The sequence below is a fragment of the Phascolarctos cinereus genome, unplaced genomic scaffold, assembly GCF_003287225.1.
Source record: "Phascolarctos cinereus isolate Bilbo 61053 unplaced genomic scaffold, phaCin_HiC Scaffold_726;HRSCAF=1367, whole genome shotgun sequence".
Taxonomy (NCBI): domain Eukaryota; kingdom Metazoa; phylum Chordata; class Mammalia; order Diprotodontia; family Phascolarctidae; genus Phascolarctos; species Phascolarctos cinereus.
In genome coordinates, this window is record NW_027556098.1 from 420,998,332 (window position 1) to 421,017,916 (window position 19,585).

At 42.1% G+C, this 19,585-nt stretch overlaps 1 protein-coding gene across 5 annotated transcripts; it reads right to left on the minus strand.

The window, feature by feature from the left end:
- Window positions 1–1,446: 1,446 nt before the first annotated feature.
- LOC110220200 (immunoglobulin superfamily member 1-like) lies at window positions 1,447–18,437 on the minus strand. Of its 5 annotated transcripts, none has more exons than XM_078146014.1 (11): window positions 18,292–18,437; window positions 18,000–18,035; window positions 17,525–17,800; window positions 6,959–7,231; window positions 6,310–6,609; window positions 4,284–4,571; window positions 3,755–3,856; window positions 3,604–3,631; window positions 3,360–3,436; window positions 3,208–3,245; window positions 1,447–2,821 (listed from the first exon to the last, which is right to left on the minus strand). In XM_078146014.1, the coding sequence occupies exons 1-11, from the start codon at window positions 18,323–18,325 to the stop codon at window positions 2,690–2,692; spliced, it is 1,584 nt and encodes a 527-aa protein (XP_078002140.1). In that variant the 5' UTR covers window positions 18,326–18,437; the 3' UTR covers window positions 1,447–2,689. The 5 variants fall into 5 exon arrangements, with proteins under 5 accessions (XP_078002140.1, XP_020859804.1, XP_078002141.1 ...); XM_021004145.2 differs by having other exon boundaries at window positions 6,932–7,231; XM_021004147.2 differs by having other exon boundaries at window positions 2,713–2,821; window positions 3,356–3,436; window positions 6,932–7,231.
- Between the last annotated feature and the right edge of the window lie 1,148 nt (window positions 18,438–19,585).

Sequence of the window (19,585 nt, forward strand, 5' to 3'; positions counted from 1 at the left end):
CTGTCGACTTGTTTTCTCATGATTTTCTTGCATCACTCTCATTTCTTTTCCCAGTTTTTCCTCTACTTCTCTTACTTGTTCTCAAAATCCCTTTTGAGCTCTTTCATGGTCTGAGACTGATTCATATTTTTCTTGGAGGCTTTAGATGTAGGACCTTTGATTTTGTTGCCTTCTTCTGGTTGTATGTTTTGATCTTCTTTGTCACCAAAGGAAGATTCCATGGTCTGACTTTTTTTTTTTTGCAGAGTTTGCTTATGTTCTAAGCTAATTACTTGAGTTTTAAACTATTTGTTAAGGTAGGGGTCTGCTTCCAGTGTGGAGAATGTACTGTCCCAAGCTTCAGGGGTTTTGTGCAGCTGTTTTCAGAGATACTTCCATGAACGTATAAATTTTCAGTTCTTCCAAGGTGGTATGATAAGGGGTGAGATGGTCACTCCTTTCCTAGCCTGAGCTCTAGTCTATGAATGACGACAAGCACCCTTTCCTGGCTTGGAACTGTGAGGAGGATTCCTTCTCTACCACCACTATAAGCTCTACCAAGCCAGCGCTCCTGCTCGCCCCAGGACTGCCACCCAGAACTGTGACACAGATCTGAGCAAGGGCAAAGCAAGAGATTCCTGCCACAGCACCAGCATAGAGATCACTGCAATCCCCCTGTGATTAGCCTACTTGACTTCCCCCTCTGTCTATGAGCCAAATACTCCAGAAGCAGCCACTACCCCAAGGCTGCACTGGGACTGGGGCTGAGATCAAGCTTCTCTTTCACCATGGCCACAAACCGTTCCTACTGACCTTCTAAGTTGTCTTTGGTATTTGTGGTTGAGAAGTCTGGAAACCACCACAGCTGCCCATGATTCAGTCCCCTAAGGCCTGCTCTAGGTTTGCTGAGGCCTGGTCTTTGCCTACACACCCATTCTGAAGTGTGACTCTCTTCTAGCCTGACACAATAGACCTTTCCAATCAACCATCCAGATTGTCTTGGGCTGGAAATTTGTTTCATTCTGTCTTTTGGTTCTGCTTCTCTACAATACATTTAGAGCCATTTTTTACAGGTGTTTGGAAGGGTTTTGGGGAGAGCTTAAGGAAGTTACTGCTTTTACTCTGGCATCTTAGACAGGAAAATATTTTCACAAGAGCAAGGGTAGACTTGGGGGCTCTCTTCATCATGTGTGGCCCATCATTCCTTGGCCCCTCCTTAAATTCTTCATTTAGCCTATATTCCAAGAGACTCCTAGTTTGGGGTGAGCCAGGAGTGAGCCTAGACCATCTCTACTCTTGTCTCTTGACATTTTCCCCCTTGATGATCTCATCAGCTCCCATGGGTAGTCATCATCTCTCTATAGATGACTTCCCTCTCTAAGTAGCCAGTGAATAGTAAGCCTCTTGGACATCTCAAACTAAATATCTCATTGGCCTCCCAAATTCAAAATGAAGACTCACACCAAGTATCAATCATACATTTATTAAATGTCAAGTCCTTACCAGTTACTGGGCTAGTCTGTAAGATACAAAGACATAAAATACAACAATTCCTGCTCTCATTCTTGAAAATTATCTAGGAAAAAACAACATATAATATAATTAAGGAATAAAAACAGCTGATATGGATTGGTTTGGGAGTCCTCATGTAGATTTTTGTCACATGCAAGTAGATAAAAGTGATATTAATTGTCCTCTCAAGTACTAATATCTGAACTAATGGTTGGAGGGTAGACTGAACCACATGAATTCCAGTAAAAGATCCAAAGGGCACCTGCACCAAGAGAGTGTGAGAGGACATAAGGTGTAAAAAATGTTAAAAGGTCATGGGGGGAGGTCATGAAGGGTTTGGAATGACAGTAGATTTCATATTTAGTCCTAGAGTCTGTAGGAAACAAATGCAATTTGTTGACTAGGGGGCTGACATAGTCAGACCTGCACTTTAAAAACATCAAGTTGCTGACTGAATGGACAGTGGAGTGCAGAGGGAGAGACTGGTGGCAGGCAGACCCACCAGCACACAATCGTAATAGCGCACATGTGAAGTGAGCCCCAGGGTAGGAGCTATGTGATTGGAGAGAAAGGGACATATACAAGAGATGTTATGGAGATGGAAAACACAGGCTTGGCACCAGACTGGATAGAGGGGATTAATCTGAGGGAAGAAGAGAGGATAGCAGTAAGGCAGTGAGCCTCAGTGGTTTCCTCCTTATCCAATCTCTTTACACTTCATTTCCCTCTACTCATTCTATGAACCAGCTACAATGGCTAATACTTTTTGTCCTTGTACACAATAGTCTCCTAACTCCATGCCTTTGCGGTGGCTGTCCCCTTATGCCTGGCACGTTATCTTTCCTGTAATCTGCCTTTTAGTTTGCCTGGATTCCTTTAAAACTTAGCTCCAATGCAGACTAATTCAGAAGGCCTTGTCTGGTCCCCACTGCTGCTAGTGACTTGCCCTTTGAGATGATTGTCCCCTTTTTACTTTGTATATATCTTGTATGTTTCTCATTATCATAGATGGATGCACTTGCTTTGCACAAATCTAGAAATGGAAACCCAAATAGGCATCATGGCATATCATGATGGGATGGTGGAAACCTGGGGAGGATGTACTAGAAAAACAGATGAAATAGGGATGAGAGAGAGGAGAAGAGATGGGAGAGGAGAGGATGGGAGAGAATTTTTTCTGTGCAAGGTGCCCAAATCCTCAGTCCCTGGTCAGAGAGGAAAAGATGGTGGGCTCTGGTGGTGTCTTTGTGTGATCAGTTTTCCTCTCATTCAAGGTTCTTCTGTTCAGCTGAGCATAGGTAATTCCCTGGGGGTCTTCAGCCATGGGGACCTGAAGGAGAAATACAAGGTTAAAGGAACAGTGAGTGACTGGAGCAGGAGTTCTTAATGTGTTGGCATGTTGTAAATGCTTTGACAGCTCATCTGGTGAAAGCTGTAGATGGCTTCTCATTCTTATTCCATTAATTACATGAAACAAACTCCATACAATTTCAAAGGCAATAAATGATATTAAAGTACAATGATTGAAATATTTAATGAATTATCCCGTCAAGTTAAGGGGTCCTCAGTCCAGTAGCTTCACATTGGATGACTAGAAGAAGAAATTAGTAAGTGACTCAGAAGTGGTGCAACTGTGGGCCTAGAGCCTGTTGGGAAAGGTTGGGATTAAGGATGAAACTGGGTCCTCCAGGTGGAGGACAGAATGAGCTGACTCACCAATGGTTCTCTTGTTCTCTTCTTGGCCACTTCTGTATCTGAGACAGATGGAAAGATCCATTATTCTCACAGCTTCCAAGGAATAGGACTTCCCTCCACAATTCCATCCTCCTGACCCATTATCACACTCCCTTGCTGCCCAGATCACCTACACAGGGTCTCCTCTATGGGGACCTCAGGATGATGTGGCAGGCAGGTACTCCAAGAAAGACAAGGACAACAAAGACCCCTGTGACAAGGAGAGAGGGAGAAAACAGGACAGTAGGAGAGAATCCACCCTGGGAGGCTCTGTGATCAGCCTCTACTCACCATGGACTCTGTGCAGTGCAGAGGGTCTAGGGTTGCATGGCAAGGAAGTGACAGGGGATTATGGGAAAAGGAGATGAGTTTCCTTACCTCCTAAGGCTTTCTCCTTGTAAAGACCCTGGTGAGAGAGACATGGTAAGGAAAGAAGCCAGTCAGGGAAGGTCTCAAAGGAGGAAATAGAGGTCCCAGTCCTTATCCATTTCTATTGCTAAAGACACTAAGGTGTACAACTCTTTCTCACCCATAGGAATGGATCCTTGGCAGAGCATTGCCAGCAAGAGAAGGCAGAGGAGGAAAGAAACACAGCTGAGGGTGATAATGAGGGTATTACTGGGCTCTGAACCTGGGGTGATGGAGAGAGAAAAATCTTCATAAGTCACTATCTTTAATGGACCCTCACCTTGCCCCTGAAATTGCCTACTTTTTTCTCCTCACCTCCCTTCAGAGCCACCCATCATGACTAGCATTCCAGAGTTTGGCACAAATGCTGCTCAGAGTGGGCTTATCCCTTGGAAAGAGGTTCAGAAATCCCAGAAACCAGGGTAGAGATGTGTGGGTCACAGGGAAGTGTTGCAGGAAGCCCCATGTCCCAGCTCAACACTCTTGGTCTCTATGATCCTGGAACTGAGGAAAATGTCAAGGCTACTGTCGTAGCTTATCGCGTGTGTCTTGACCAGAGTCATGGCCTTGACTTCATTTCCTTGTAGAAGCTGAACGAGGGAGTGGTCATTGGTACCCTCTAGCCGGGCCTGTGGATTTCTGCCTCTCACCTGTCACATTCAGCTGCAGTGGGTCACTGTGTTGTGTCCTGAGACTTCCATTGATGAGAAGCTGGTAGCCACAGCTATAGTTTCCAGAGTCCTTGGAAGTCACACGAGTCAGGAAGAACTGGGCTCCATCTTGATCGATAGCCATGCTCTGTAAGATGTTCTCATGGCCCTCCTTGTACAGGACAATCCTAGTGGTCCATGAGGGTCCCCAGCAGAGGAGTGTCACATTGGCTCCTGAGGCCACCTCTGGGCCAGGCAAGGCTGAGATGGAAGGCTTGGGAAGTGCATCTGGAAACACAAAGAGAGGCCAGAGATCCTCAACCGCCCTTCACAGTTATAATGGGGGTGGATAGAAATAAGGGCTGAGAGGTCCCTGAAAAACTCCTTGACCATCAGCTCTCCTTCCTTTGGTTCTTTGATGATTCCTTGCCCAACTTCTCCTTCCCTGGAGAGGCATGGATGCTAAACCTGAGATGTTCTCTGGGCCCACCTAGAAACAGGGATGCATTTCTTCCTTCTGTCTTTGGATTTTGAGCTTGGAGCAGTACCTGAGCTGGTCCATCTTTCCCCCTTTGCCCTCCTCTTCCTTAGGGATGCCCAGAACTTGTCCCAACCTCTACCTCATGATATTAAAAGAGCCAAAACCAAAATTACTTTTCTGGATTCCTGGCCTGCCTCTCAGGTAGAGTCCCAAACCTCTACCTATGCCTTGGGTATCTGGACACACCTTCACCTGTCACCCAAATCTCTAGGACCTCACTGTGCTCAAACACCTGGTATGCTGCCATCCTCCTATGGTAGACACAGCTGTAGTTGCCAGCATCCTGGACCCTCACAGAGATTTGGGGAAAGTCAGCTGAGGCTTCAGCTGGGCTCTGGCTCTGCAGGGCCTGAGGGATCCCCACCTTCAGCAAAATGAATGTCACACCATTGAGGAATGTCTGAGGGGGCTGTCAGCATTGGAGAGTCACATGCATCCTGACCTCCACCATGAGGCCTGGGATGGCTTAGAGGGGAAGGCTTGGGGGAGAAACCCCATAAGAGGAAGAACATAGTGCTGGGGTCAGGACACTTGGGTCAAATCCCTACTCAGACTCTGAGTCCCTTTGTGATCATGGGCCATTCACTTCCTGTCTGAGTGTTGGTTTTATTGTTCAGTTGTTTTTCAGCCATGTCCAACTCTTGATGACTCCATTTGGAGTTTTCTTGGCAAAGATACTGGAGTGGTTTGCCCTGCCCTTCTCTAGCTCATTTTACACATGAGGAAAGTGAGGTAAACTAGTTTAAGTGACTTTCTCAGGGTCACAGGGATAATAACTGGCTGATACCAGAACTGAACTCATGAAGATCAGTCTACCTAACTCTAAGTTCAGCATTCTATCCACTGAGCCATGTAACCTGCCTATGGACCTCAATAATCACATCTGCAAATAAGAGTTTTGGCCAGAAAATCACTCATGCATTTCTAGCTGTTGATAACCAGGAATTCTGAGGAGTCTTTCATATTTGAGGGAGCTCATCTAATCTATTGTCTTGCGTACCTGATGACTTATGGGAGAGAAGGTCATGACCCCTTACTTTTCAGCAGGGCTATGACAGACAGAACCAGGGCTCAGCTAAAACCAGGGCTCAGATCATGGTCCCAGAGTGAGAAGGCTCAGACTCATTTCCAGGCTTGATCTTTCATTTGTCATGTGACATTGAACAAGTCCTTTCTTTCTGTGTTTCACTTTGCTGATTAGTAATGGAAGGGTTTGGCCTCGAGAATCTCTAAGGCCTCTTTCAGCTCTGGGTCTCTGTAACTTTTCTCCTAACCCCCAACTCAGTCCTCACCATCACCTTTCTTCCCCGGATTCTAGATCAGAATAGAAATGCCTTATGTCTTCCAAGACCCCAGAGCCCTGCCAGGCCCTAGGGCAGAGCTGGCTATATAGATGCCAGGCCTTGTCTTTGTGAGGCCCCACTGCGGACAGAGAGCCAAGAGGTCAAAATCAGAGTTATTCTGGGGCCCACACACACCCCTCACCTGGCACCACCAGCTCCAGGGCATCACTGTTCTTTGATCTTCTAGTAAGCATTGTCCTTTCTCTGTAGGTACAGCTATAGCACCCAGTATCCTCAGGTCTCACAGATGGGAGCAGGAAGCTAGTCCAGAGATCTACTGAGGTCTGCTGCTGTAAAGGCATCTGGGTCCCAGCCTTCCACAGAGTGAAAGTCACATCTTTAAGGGAAGACAGCTTGGGCCTTGAGCACTGGAGAGTGACGTTGGCCCCTGGGGCCACCACGAGGCTAGGTTTGGCCCAGAGGGTGGGCTTGGGGAGTAGTCCTGGGGAGAAAGTTGTGGCAGTGGTCAGGGTCAGATGTCATTTCTAGGACCCCTCCCCTAAACTCCTAGTGACAGGGGAAATTGGAGCCTTGCCTCTGTTCTCACTTTCTTGTCTGGGGCCTATTTTGAGCTAGAACACTGCCACTATCTTGGGGCCCCAAGCTGAGTCCATGTAGAATGGGAGAGGACCCAAGGGTCTCCTCCAGCCTCCCCCTAAACCAATTCTTCAGAATTCCCAGGATTTTATGTTGTCCTTATAACTCTGTGGGCCCCTATCTGGGGGATAGAATTGGGGCTTTGGGGGAATCCCATCTCCAGTCACCAGGCACAATCAGCTCCAGAGTCTCACTGAGATGTGACCCCCTGTGGGGGGCTGTCTTCCTGTGGTAAATACAGCTGTAGCTCCCTGCATCCTCAGGCCTCACAGACAGAAATGAGAAATTAGCTTGGGTCCCTGGAGGGCTCTGTCGCTGGAAGGGCTCCAGGCTCATTGCGTCCAGTAGAGCAAAACTGTAGTCCTGAGAGGGAGCCTGTGGTGATATTTGGCATCTGATGGTCACTGTTGTCCCTGGGAGTATTACAGAGCTATGTGAGGCTGAAATGGAGGGTTTGGGGAGGGCTCCTGTGTAAGGAGGAAGGAAGAAAGTTAGAGACCTGATCTGTCACCCTGCTCCCCTGAAATCATTCCATGAAATAGACCTGGGACAGGGGAGGGTGGGCTGAGGGGCTCTGGCTAGGTCCCTTTGTCCAGTTCAGTAGGCCTGTTCATGGCTGATTAACTGGGCCCCCTGGGTCACCCTCAGAAAGACGATGGGAGGAGAAAGGAGATAGGAAGGGGAGGTCAGAAACTTCTGCTGGTAAGAGAATAGAGTAAGGAAGGAATGCTTATAAGACCTCCAAAATTCCTTTAAACAACTAGAAAACCATGTCAGAACTGGTTTAGCAGCAGGGAAGGAGGTGACCAACCTGTCAGGAAAGGTCTGTTTCTCTGGGCTGGGAGGGGAACAAGGTCCAAGAGCAGCAGCAGCAGCCAGCCTCACAACATGGGGCTTACAGCAAGGCTTTAAACCTGTGGCAATCCACCAGTAAGCCCCTGCTCTCCTGAACACCAGGAGACCCCTAGACAAGTGAGCAGTCTGTGTAGTTCCACAAGGTCCCATCCCAGCGATCCCACCCCCAGCACAAGCCAAGAGCAAAACGCTTGACCCCCATTGCTGACCAGTGGTGAAGCTCTGCCCTGGGGCTGATCAACAGTGAGACCCTACCTCTGAGACCCTGTTTCCATAGCAACCCCTCAGGCAGATCAAAAACAAAATTTCTCCTCCAGGGCCTGCAAGTAGAGAGGTCTTGTTTCCATAACAACCCAGCAGCAAGGCCCCACACCTGGACCAGGCCAGTAGCTAAACTCCACACCTAAGAGAGGCCAACAAGGAGGCCCCATTCCCCCAGTACAAGTCAGAAGGGAAGCCTTTCAGAGAAAAGAAGCAGAAAGCCCTGAAACTCAGTGAAAGCCCCAGTACAGAAAGCTTGGGAAAGTAAAGGGCCAGGGCCCAATTCTCACACAAAGACGCCAAGTCACAAAAAAGATAAAAAAATGAGGAAAAACCCCCAAAATACAGAAAGGAGTTCATTATAGAAAATAACTATGGTGATAGGGAGTAATGACGCATAAATTTAAAAGACAATAACATCAAAATGGCTACATATGAAGTTTCTGAAAAATGTAATTTGACTTCAGGCCCAAAAATAATTCCTGTAAGAGCTTAAAAAGGATTTAAAAAAGCAAATTAAAGAACTAGGAGAAAAAATGGAGAAAAAAATGAGAATAATGCAAGAGAGTCAATAGCATGGGAAAAGATATATAAAAAATTCCTGAAGAAAATAACTCCCCCCAAAATAGAATTGGCCAAGTAGAAAAAGGAGTACAAAAGCTCACTGAAGAAAATGATTCCTTAAAAATTAGAATGGAATAAGTGGAAACTAATGACTCTATGAGACATCAAAATATGACAAAACAAAATTTAAAAAGTTAAAAAAATAGAAAAAAATGTGAAATTTCTCATTGGAAAAAACAATTGATCTACAAAATCGATCCAGGAGAGATAATATAAGAATAATTGGAGTACCTGAAAGCCATGATGCAAAATGACTGGAAAATGTCTTTCAAGAAATTATAAAACAAACAAACAAACAAAAAAACTTCCCTGATATGTTAAAGCCAGGGGACAAAACAGAAATTGAAATAACCTGCCAATCACCACCTAAAAGAGATCCCAAAATATAAACTCCCAGGAACACCATAGCCAAATCCCAGAGCTCACAAATCAATAAGAAATATTGCAAGTAGCTCAAAAGAAACTTCAAATATCATATAGCTACAGCCAGAATTACACAGTATTTGGCAGCTTCCACATTAAAGAACTGGAGGGTTTGGAATATAATATGCCAGAAGGCAAAGGAGTTAGGATTACAACCATGAATCACCTACCCAGAAAAATTGAATACAATCTTTCAGGGGAAAAACTTGGATATTTAATGAAATAGAGTGCTTTTAAGCATTTCTAATTAAAAGACCAGAGCTGAATAAAAATGTGACCTCCCAAAGCCCAACAGCAAGAGATAGAAAGAGAAATCCCATTTAAACTTACTGTAGACATTATAAAATATTTAGGAGTCTACCTCCTGAAACAAACCCAGGAACTCTATGAACACAATTACAAAACACTTTTCACACAAATAAAATCAGATCTAAATAATTGGAAAAACAGCAGTTGCTCATGGGTAGGCCGAGCTAATATAATAAAAATGACAATCCTACCTAAGCCAATTTATTTATTCAGTGCCATGCCAATCAAACTACCAAAAAATTATTTTATAGAGTTAGAAAAAATAATAACAATATTCATTTGAAAAAACAAAAGGTCCAGAATATCAAAGAAACTAATGAAAAGAAATGCAGGGGAAGGTGGCCTAGCAATTCCAGATCTTAAATTGTATTATAAAGCAGCAATCATCAAAACTGTTTGGTACTGGCTAAGAAATAGGGAGGTGGATCAGTGGAATAGGTTAAATATGCAAGACACAGTAGTCAATGACTATAGTAATCTATTATTTGATAAACCCAAAGACCCCAGCTTCTGGGATAAGAACCTACTCTTTGAAAAAAACTGCTGGGAAAACTGGAAAAGAGTATGGCAGAAACTAGGCATAGACCCAAATCTCACACCATATACCAAAATAAAGTCAAAATGTGTTCAGGACTTAGATATAAAGGCTGATACCATAAGTAAACTGGGAGAACAAGGAATAGTTTACCTATCAGATCTATGGAGAATAGAAGAATTCATGACCAAACAGGAGATAGAGAGCATTATGAAAAGCAAAATGGATAACTTTGATTACATTAAATTGAAAAGTTTTTGCACAAACAAAGCCAATGCAACTAAGATTAGAAGGAAGGTAGAAAATTGGGAAAGAATTTTTACAACCAGTCTCTCTGATAAAGGCCACATTTCTAAAATATATAGAGAATTAAGACAAATTTATAAGAACACCAGCCATTCCTCAATTGATAAAAGGTCAAAGGATATGAACAGACAGTTCTCAGATGAAGAAATTAAAGCCATCTATAGTCATATGAAAAAATGCTCTAAATCATTATTGATTAGAGAAATGCAAATCAAAACAGCTCTGAGGTACCACATCACACCTATCAGATTGGCCAACACGACAAAACAGGAAAATAATAAATGTTGGAGAGGATGTGGGAAAATTGGAACACTAATACATTGCTGGTGGAGTTGCAAAATGATCCAACCATTTTGGAGAACAATTTGGAACTATGCCCAAAGGGCTACAAAAATGTGCATACCCTTTGATCCAGCAATAGCACTTCTAGGGCTATATCCCAAAGAGATCAAACAAATGGGAAAAGGACCCACATGTACAAAAATATTCATAGCAGCTCTTTTTGTGGTGGCAAAGAATTAGAAATTGATAGGATGCCCATCAATTGGGGAATGGCTGAGCAAGTAGTGGTATATGAATGTAATGGAATACTATTGTGCTGTAAGAAATGATGAACAGGCTGACTTCAGAAAAACCTAGAAAGACTTATATGGTCTGATGCTGAGTGAAGTGAGCAGAACCAAGAGGACTTTGTACACAATAACAGCCACGTTATGCAATGACTAAGATTGTTAAACTGAATGTTTCTCAGCATTATGAGGATCTAAGACATTTCCAGAGGCCTCGGGATGGATAATGCTGTTCATATTCAAAGAAAGAACCATGGATGTCGAATCACTATCACTTATTTTTACCTTCTGTGAGTTTTGTTTCATCTTTCCGATTGTTCCTCATATTGGTTTTAATTTTTACTTACAACTTCACTAATGTGAAAATATGTTTAATGGGTATGTAAATGTAAAGCCTATATCAGATTGTGTGCCATATTGTGGAGGGTGGGGGGGAGGAAAAGGGAGAAAAATTTTCAACTCAAAAGCATATGCAAAAAATAAAAAAATTAAAAAAAATGTGACCTCCCAATACAAGACTCAAGCGAAACACACACACACACAAAAAAGTAAAAAAAAAAAAGAAACAAGAAAGAGAAAACAAAACAAATACAATAAAGCTAAAATATTTATATTTCTATATGGCAAGATAATATTTGTAACTCTTAACTTTATTACTATAAGAGCAATTAGGAGGTGTATATGTAGACAGAGGGTGTGGATATAAGGTGACTTTGATGGGATGATACAAAAAAATAAAAACATAATTAAAGGTTGATGAAGAAAATTGCACTGGAAGAAGAAGGTGGAGGGGAGAGATTTAATGAGGTAAATTATTCCACATAAAAGTTGCATGAAAGAATTATTATAAAGGAGGAGAAATTAGGGGCTAGGAGTAGTGGACACAACTTCAACCTTAATCTCATCAAAATTGGCTCAAAGAAGGAATAACATACACACTTAGTTGGATGTAGAAATCTATCTAACCTTACAATGAAGTAAAAGGGATGGGCATAATAGAAAAGGGAGAGAGGATTGATAAAAGGGAGGGTATATTGGGGAAGGAAGTGATCAGAAGTAAAACACATGTGAGGAGGAAAGGGTGGGATATAAAAGAATGGTGGATAAAGAAGTGAAAAATAGCATGAAGGGAAATACAGTTATGTATAATAACTACAAATGTGAATGGGATGAACTCACTCATAAAATGGAAGGGTATAGCAGAATGGATTAAAAACCATAATGTTACAATATCTTATTTACAAGAAACACATTTAAAGCAAAAAGATAAACACACAGTAAAGGTAAAGGGCTGGAGAAGAATCTGCTATGCTTCAGCTGAAGCAAAGAAAGTAGGGGTAGAAATCATGAACTCAGACAAAACAAAAGCAAAAATAAATCTAATTATAAGACATAAACAAGGAAATGATACTTTGCTGAAAGACACCATAGACAATAAAGTCAAATCAATACTAAACATACATGCACCAAATGGTACAGCATCTAAATTTTTTGAAGAAGTCGAATGAATTACAGGAGGAAATAGATAATAAAACCCTACTAGTAGGAGACCTCAATTGTCCCCACTCAAAACTACATAAATCTAACTAAAAAATAAATGAGAAAGAAGTTAAGGAGGTGAATAAAATTCCAGAAAAGTTAGATATTATAAATCTCTGGGGAAACTTGAATGGGAATAGAAAAGAATACAAATTTATTTTTCTTCTCAACAGTACATGACATCTACACAAAACTGACTAGGTATTAGGACATAAAAACCTCACAATCAAATGCAGAAAAGCAGAAACAGTAAATGTATCCTTTTTTAAAAATCATAATGCAATAAAAATTATATTCAATAATGAACAATGGAGACATTAAAAATTAATTGGAAGTTAAACATTCCAACCCTAAGAAGCAAGTGGGTCAATAATAAATTATAGAAACAAACAATAAATAATTTCATTAATGAGAATGACAACAATGAGACAACATACCAGTATTTGTGGGATGCAGCTAAAGCCATACATAGGTGAAAATTTCTCTCTCTAATTGCTTACATCAGTGAAACAGAGAAAAAGCACATCAATGAATTGGGTATGCAACTAAAAAAACTACAAAAAGAACAAATTAAAAATCTCCAATTAAACATCACATTGTAAGTCCTGAAAATCAAGGGAGAAACTAATAACATTAGAAGCAAGCAAACCATTAAACTAAAAAATAAAACTAGAAGCTGGTGTTATGAAAAAAAAAACAATAAAATATATATTACCATACCATTGGTTAATTTGATTTTTAAAAAGGGAAGAAGAAAAACAAATCACTAGTATCCAAAATGAAAGGGATGAATTCACTGCCAATGAAGAGGAGACTAAGGCAATTGTTAGGAGCTATTTTCCCAATTATATAGCATAAATTTGATGATCTAAATGAAATGAATGAATATCTACAAAAATATAAATTATGCAGATTAACAGAATAAGAAATACAATACTCAACCCAAACTTGGAAAAAGGTATTGAACAAGCCATCAATGACACTCCTAAGAAAAAATTCCCAGGACCAGATGGATTCACAAGTGAATTCTATCAAACATTTAAAGAACAGTTAATCCCAATAATAATAAATTATTTGGAAAAATAGGTGAAGGAGTCTTACCAAATTCCTTTTATGACACAAATATGGTGCTGATACCCAAACCAAAAAGAGGCAAAACAGAGAAAGGAAATTATACACCAATTTCCCTCATGAATATTGATGCAAAAAATAAAATAAAATAAAATAATAGAAAAGAGATTAAAGCAATATATCACAAAAATCATACACTATAATGAGGTGGGATCAATATTAGGAACGCTATCAGCAAAATTGACAGTATCAGTTACAAAATGGACAGAAATCATATGATTATCTCAATAGAGGCAGAAAAAGCCTTTGACAAAATGCAGCACCATTCTTCTAAAAACCCTGGAGAGTATAGGAATCAAAGAAGCCTACTTTAAAATAAGTAATATTTATCTAAAACCATCAGCAAGAAATATCTGTAATGGGGATACATTAGAAACTTTTCCACTACAGGGGTGAAGCAAGGATGCCCCTTATCACCTCTATTATTTAATATTGTGCTAGAAATGTTAGCTATAGCAATAAGAGGTGAAAAACAAATTAAAAGAATTAGAAGAGGCAACAAGGAAACAATGCCACTCTTTGCAGATGATATGATGGCATGCTCAGACACTCCTAGAGAATCGACTAAATATCTACTTGAAATTATTCACAACTTTAGCAAAGTTGCAGGACACAAAATAAACCCACCTAGGCATTTCTATATATTACCAACAAAGTCCAGCAGCAAGAGATAGGAAGAGAAATTCCATTTAAAATAACTGTAGACAATATAAAATAATTGGGAGTCTACCTGCCAAGACAAACCCAGGACTTACATGAACACAACTATGGAACACTTTTCACACAAATAAAGTCAGATCCAAACAATTGGGGAAAACATTAATTGCTTATGGATATGTTGAGCCAATATAATAAAAAGGACAATTCTACATAAATTACTCTATCTATTCAGTGACATAGCATTAAAACTATCAAAAAATTGTTTTATATAGATAGAAAAAATAACAAAATTCATCTGGAAGAACAAAACTTAAGGATATCAAGGGAATCAATGAAAAAAATAGGTGGAAAAGGAGGCCTAGCCATATCAGATCTCAAACTGTATTATAAAGCAGTAATTATCAAAACAATTTAGTACTGGCTAAGAAAGAGTGATGGATCAGTGGAATAGATTAGGTAAAAAATATGGTAAATGACCGTAGTAATCTAGTATATGACAAACCCAAAGATCCAAGCTTTTGGAATAAAAACTCATTAGTTGGCAGAAACTGCTGGGAAAGCTAGAAAACAGCATGGCAAAAATTAGGTTAACATCTCACACCATATACCAAGGCAAGATCGAAATGGGTACATGATTTACACATAAAGGGTGATACCATAAACAAATTAGGAGAGCATTGAATAGTTTACCTGTCATATTTATGAATAAGGGAAGAATTTAGGCCCAAAGAAGATATAGAGAGTCTTACAAAATATAAAATAGATCATTTTGACTATATAATATTAAAAAGGTTTTTTTTGTATAAACAAAACCAATGCATACAATATTATAAGGAAAACAGAACACTGGGGGAAATTTTTACAGCCAGTGTTTCTGATAAAGGCCTCATAGAACTGAGTCAAATTTGTAAAAATGCTAATCATTCCCCAATTGACAAATGGTTAAAGGATGTGAACAGGCAGTTTTCAGACAAAGAAATCAAAGCTATCTGCAGTCATATGAAAAAATACTCCCAATTACTATTGATCAGAGAAATGCAAATTAAAATAACTCTGAGTTACCACCTCACACCTATCAGAGTGACTAATATTACAAAAAAGGAAAATGTTGGATGTCGGAGGGGATGTGGGAAAATAGGGTGTGAACTCATTCAACCACTCTGGAGAACAATTTGGAATGATTCTTGAAGGGCAACCAAACTGTACATATCTTTTGATTCAACAATACTGCTGTTAAGTCTATATCCCAAAGACACCCAAAAAATGAGAAAAGGACTTATTTGTATAAAAATGTTTATAGCAGTATTTTTTTGTGATGGCTAAGAATTGGACATCAAAGTGATGCCCAGCAGTTGGGCAATGGCTAAACAAGTTGTCATATGATTGTAGTGGGATACTACCATGCTATGAGAAATGAAAGCAGGATGATTTCAGAAAAACCGGGAAAGACTTACATGACTGGATGTATAGCAAAGTAAAAAGAACCAGGAGAACATTGTACACAGTAACAGCAATACTGTTCAGTGAAGAACTGTGAATGACTTAACCGTTCTCAGCAATACCGTGATTTAAGACAATCCCAAAGGTCTCATGATGAAGCATACTTTCATCCTCCAGAGAAAGAACTGATGCTATCTGAATACAGACCGAAGCAGGCTATTTTTTCCCTTCCTTTTATTTTTTTCTTTTATTTGAGTCGTCTTGTACAAGAAGGTTGATAAGGAAGTGTTTTACATAATTGCACATGTATAACCTATATATCTGATTGCTTTCCATCTCAGGGAGGGGAGAGAAGAGAAAGGGCAGAAAGGAAGGATAGAATTTGGAACTTGGAACTTTAAATAAAGATGTTAAAAAATAAAAAGAGAGGGAAGCAGACAGAAAGAAGAGACAGAGAGAAGGAGACAGAGAGATAAGAGGCAGACAGCGAACATAGGAGAGATAGAGAAAGAGGGGAGGGGAGACAGAGAAAAGTAGAGGAGGAATACAGAAAGAGAGAGAAGCAGAGAAAGAGAAAGAGAGGCCAGGAGAACTTCTAAATAAGCTGTTAAAGCTTTCTCTACAGAAAGAAGAGGAATCACTGTCTCTTATCTGTCACTCTTTTTACACCCTTCAAGTGACCTGGCTCTGCCTCTATAGCCTCGACCTGTTGGATCAAGGCAGGATCATAATGTAACATCACTAGCACTTCCAGACCTTTCCCTTAAGCTTTAAGGTTTGCTAAACTTTTTCCTCCCAATAACCTCATGACAGGAGGGTTAGACAGAACCCAGATTCCCAGCCCTCACCCTTACCCACTTCCCCACACTGCTGCCTGGTGCCAGGTCTCTGTCCTGCCACCCCTACCCATCCGTCAGTGAAGCCAGAGCAGAGCTAACTGAGCTCTGTGTGTCCCCAGGTGGGCAAGGGCTGGCCAAGGAGCATGGGGGCTCTGTGTTAGCTGTTCTGTGTTGAATGATTTTCTCTGGTTCCCTTTCCCACACTGATAACTCACCTATCAGACATCTTCTGCTCAGCTATGGGGAAGCCCCAAAGGTTTAGGGAAGATTCCACCCCTGCTGCCCTCAGGAGCTCACAGTCCCAGAAATCACAGGGGTTTGAGCTCAAATGACATCTTTGGATTATCCAGCCCATGAGCTTCATGTCATGGAAGAAAGAACCCAAGGTCCACAGAAGGTCAGGGACTTGCCCACATTCCCCCAGTAAGGACCTGGGAGGGGAAGGTATTTGAACTTCATGCCACAGACTCCCAATCTCAGGCTTCTTCCCCCTTCAGCAGGCTGCCTGCTAACTGAGGCCAGATGGACAGCAGCCTGGGGCGGTGGGAAGCACCCCAGTGCTAGAGTGGGCACACAAGAGAGGTGTAGGCACCATGCTGGGAGGGCCAAGGGCCAGGATATTGCCACTTAATGCAATCAGAGACAGCATCCTAGAGCAGCCAGGATTTGAGCCAGGCTTTAAGAATGTGTAGGAAAATGATGAATGAGGTTGGGAAAGGCATCACAGGTGGGAGAACTGTGTGAGCAAAGGAAGAATGGTGGGACATGAGGAGAGGTGATGTTGTCATCAGTCCAGGATGATGGCAAAGTAGTGAGGGCAAAAGGAACAGGGGGACACACAACTGGACAGGATGGATATTGCCAGTTTGGGCCTTAGAAGAGGCAGGAAAAGTTTATCTGGATAAAGTTTGCTCTGGTAAAGCTGGGTGCCCCTTTTCCCAAAGGTTGCTGTGTATCCTCTGAGGGAGGAGCAGTCCAGCTCTCCTGGCTGGGTCACCAGAGGACACTGACCACATAGGGAAAAATCTCTGGATTTGGGGGTGGGAGACATGGGCTCAAATCTTGGCCCTGACACTATTACCCTAAAATGTTCCATAGAGAATAAGGGGTTCCCAGAACCTGGGGAAATGGGGGTGTTAACAGGAGGCAGGTAGTAAAACCTGAGGGTTTGTCCCACTTGCACGTGACTCTCCAGAGAGAGGTCTGGGGCTCCTCTCTCAGGACTGGCCTCCTTCCCACCAGGGATGGTTGTAGACCAGCACCCCTCACCTGTCACCACCAGGGCCAGGGCTTCACTGAACTCTGACCACCATGGCCCCTGTCCAGAGCGGCAGCTGTAGCTTCTTGCATCTCTCCACTCATCCACATTCCTGAGCAAGAACTCTGCCTTCTTCCAGGATGCATTTCTCTCATCTCTGAGCTCTCCATCCTTCCAGAGCTGGAATCTGTCACTCCCCAGGTGGCCCTGGCACCTAAGGGTCACATCTGCTCCCTTGCGGACCACAGAACTTGAGACAGCGCAGAGAGTGGGCCTGGGAACGGTGTCTGAGAAGGAAACAAATTCAATTTCCAGAAATTCCTCTGACCCTGTTGTGTCTTTCACCTCTAGCCCCTTCCTGAGTCACCTCATCCATTCATCACAACATCACCTGTTCCCTCCCTAAATATCCTGGGAGTGGATTTCTCGGTTGATTTGAAACAACGAGTGAAAAGAGAACATTTGGATCTTGGGGCCAGGACTCACCCATCTGTGCCTTCACTGCCCAGTGCAGACACAGCCCTGTAAGAGAAGCTTAAGTTATAGATAACTTCCCTCCAGCCCATTCTGACCTTATTCCCAGCTCTCACCAAAGCCCCTGCACCTTTACTTCTGATTTCATCAGAATACTACGAGCCCTTTGAGCAGACACCAGGCTCCTGCTCTGCCCCAAATGGTTCTATCTCCTCCTTATGGATTTTTTTTTTCCTTCAGAGTTGGGAGCCAAGGAACATGTCACAAAGTCCCTCCCTCCCCAGGCCCGACCCTGGACACTCACCAGTGGAGATGAAGAAAGTGACTGTGAGGTCCATGGTGGGTCTTCAGCTCTGTCCTGGGCTGCCCAGCCTCAACTGTGAACAGGGGAAAAGGTAGGTGGAGTAGAGGCTGGTCCAGGATGTGGTGGCCAGCCCTGCTGCTGTACACTGCCTAACTCAGGCCCCACAGTTTCCGCTCTTATACTGATGAATGAGGGACCATGGTCCTTCAATGCTTACCTCTGAGAGAATCAGAGTCTTAAGGTAAATGTAGCCTGCCACAGGCCAGGGAATCTGATGGGTAACTAGCATTGAAGACCACCAAAGGGGACCAGTGCCACAAATACTGAGACTTGCCTGGAAATGACTGTGTCCCCCATGAAAGTCTCACCTTGAAAGGACCGAGATTGGGCACAGTGGCCTAATGCCATGGCCACGGAAGACTAGGCCTCAGACCCTAGACTCAGTTGGTTTTTGAGCATTGTTCCATGCATGATGTGACTTCTGGGTCAGTCTTATCGTCTACTCTTTGGAATAAATAATAAGAACAACAGTCATCATCATCATCATCATCATATATAGATACTATGTATAATATATAATAATAATATAGAACTTTCAGTTTTGCAAAATAATTTGTCAATACTATTTCATTTCATCCTCACAACAACATATGAAGTTGAGTCTATATTATCCCCATTTTACAGATGAGAAAATTGAAGTAGACACAGGTGAAGTTACTTGCCCAGGTTCTCAAAGCCAGATTTGAATTCTGATCTTCCTGACTACAAATCTGTTGAAATTATGAAGCTTGCTCCGGGTATTATAGTTATTCAGTATGGGGTACCCATCCTCCAGGTATTTAAATGTCCCCGCTTCTACATTGCCTCTAGGCTACCCCAACGACAGCACCTTTCACCCCAGGAATAGCCTGCCATAGTGTTCACAGCTGCATTTGCACTGTACTCAGGTATTGCACCTACTTATAGAGTTGACCCTTGACCCAGAGGGTCTCAGGAGCCCTGAGTGAGCACAGCTGACAGTCTGTGCTTCCTTGTATGTCATCACTCTGTGCTTTCCTGATAAGGAAGCCTATGATACAGGCAGCCTCCAGCCTAGACAAGACCCAGCTCAAATTCAAGGACCATTTATTAAGTTCCTACTGTGTGACCTGCCCTGTGCTGCATATGTTAGAAGTGCAAAACCAAAAGAGAAACAGGACTGCCCTCATGGAGCTTACACTCTATTGGTAAGGACAACATATATTTAAGTATGTATGTCAGTACAAATTATTTATGCAAAATATTTGGGGGTGGA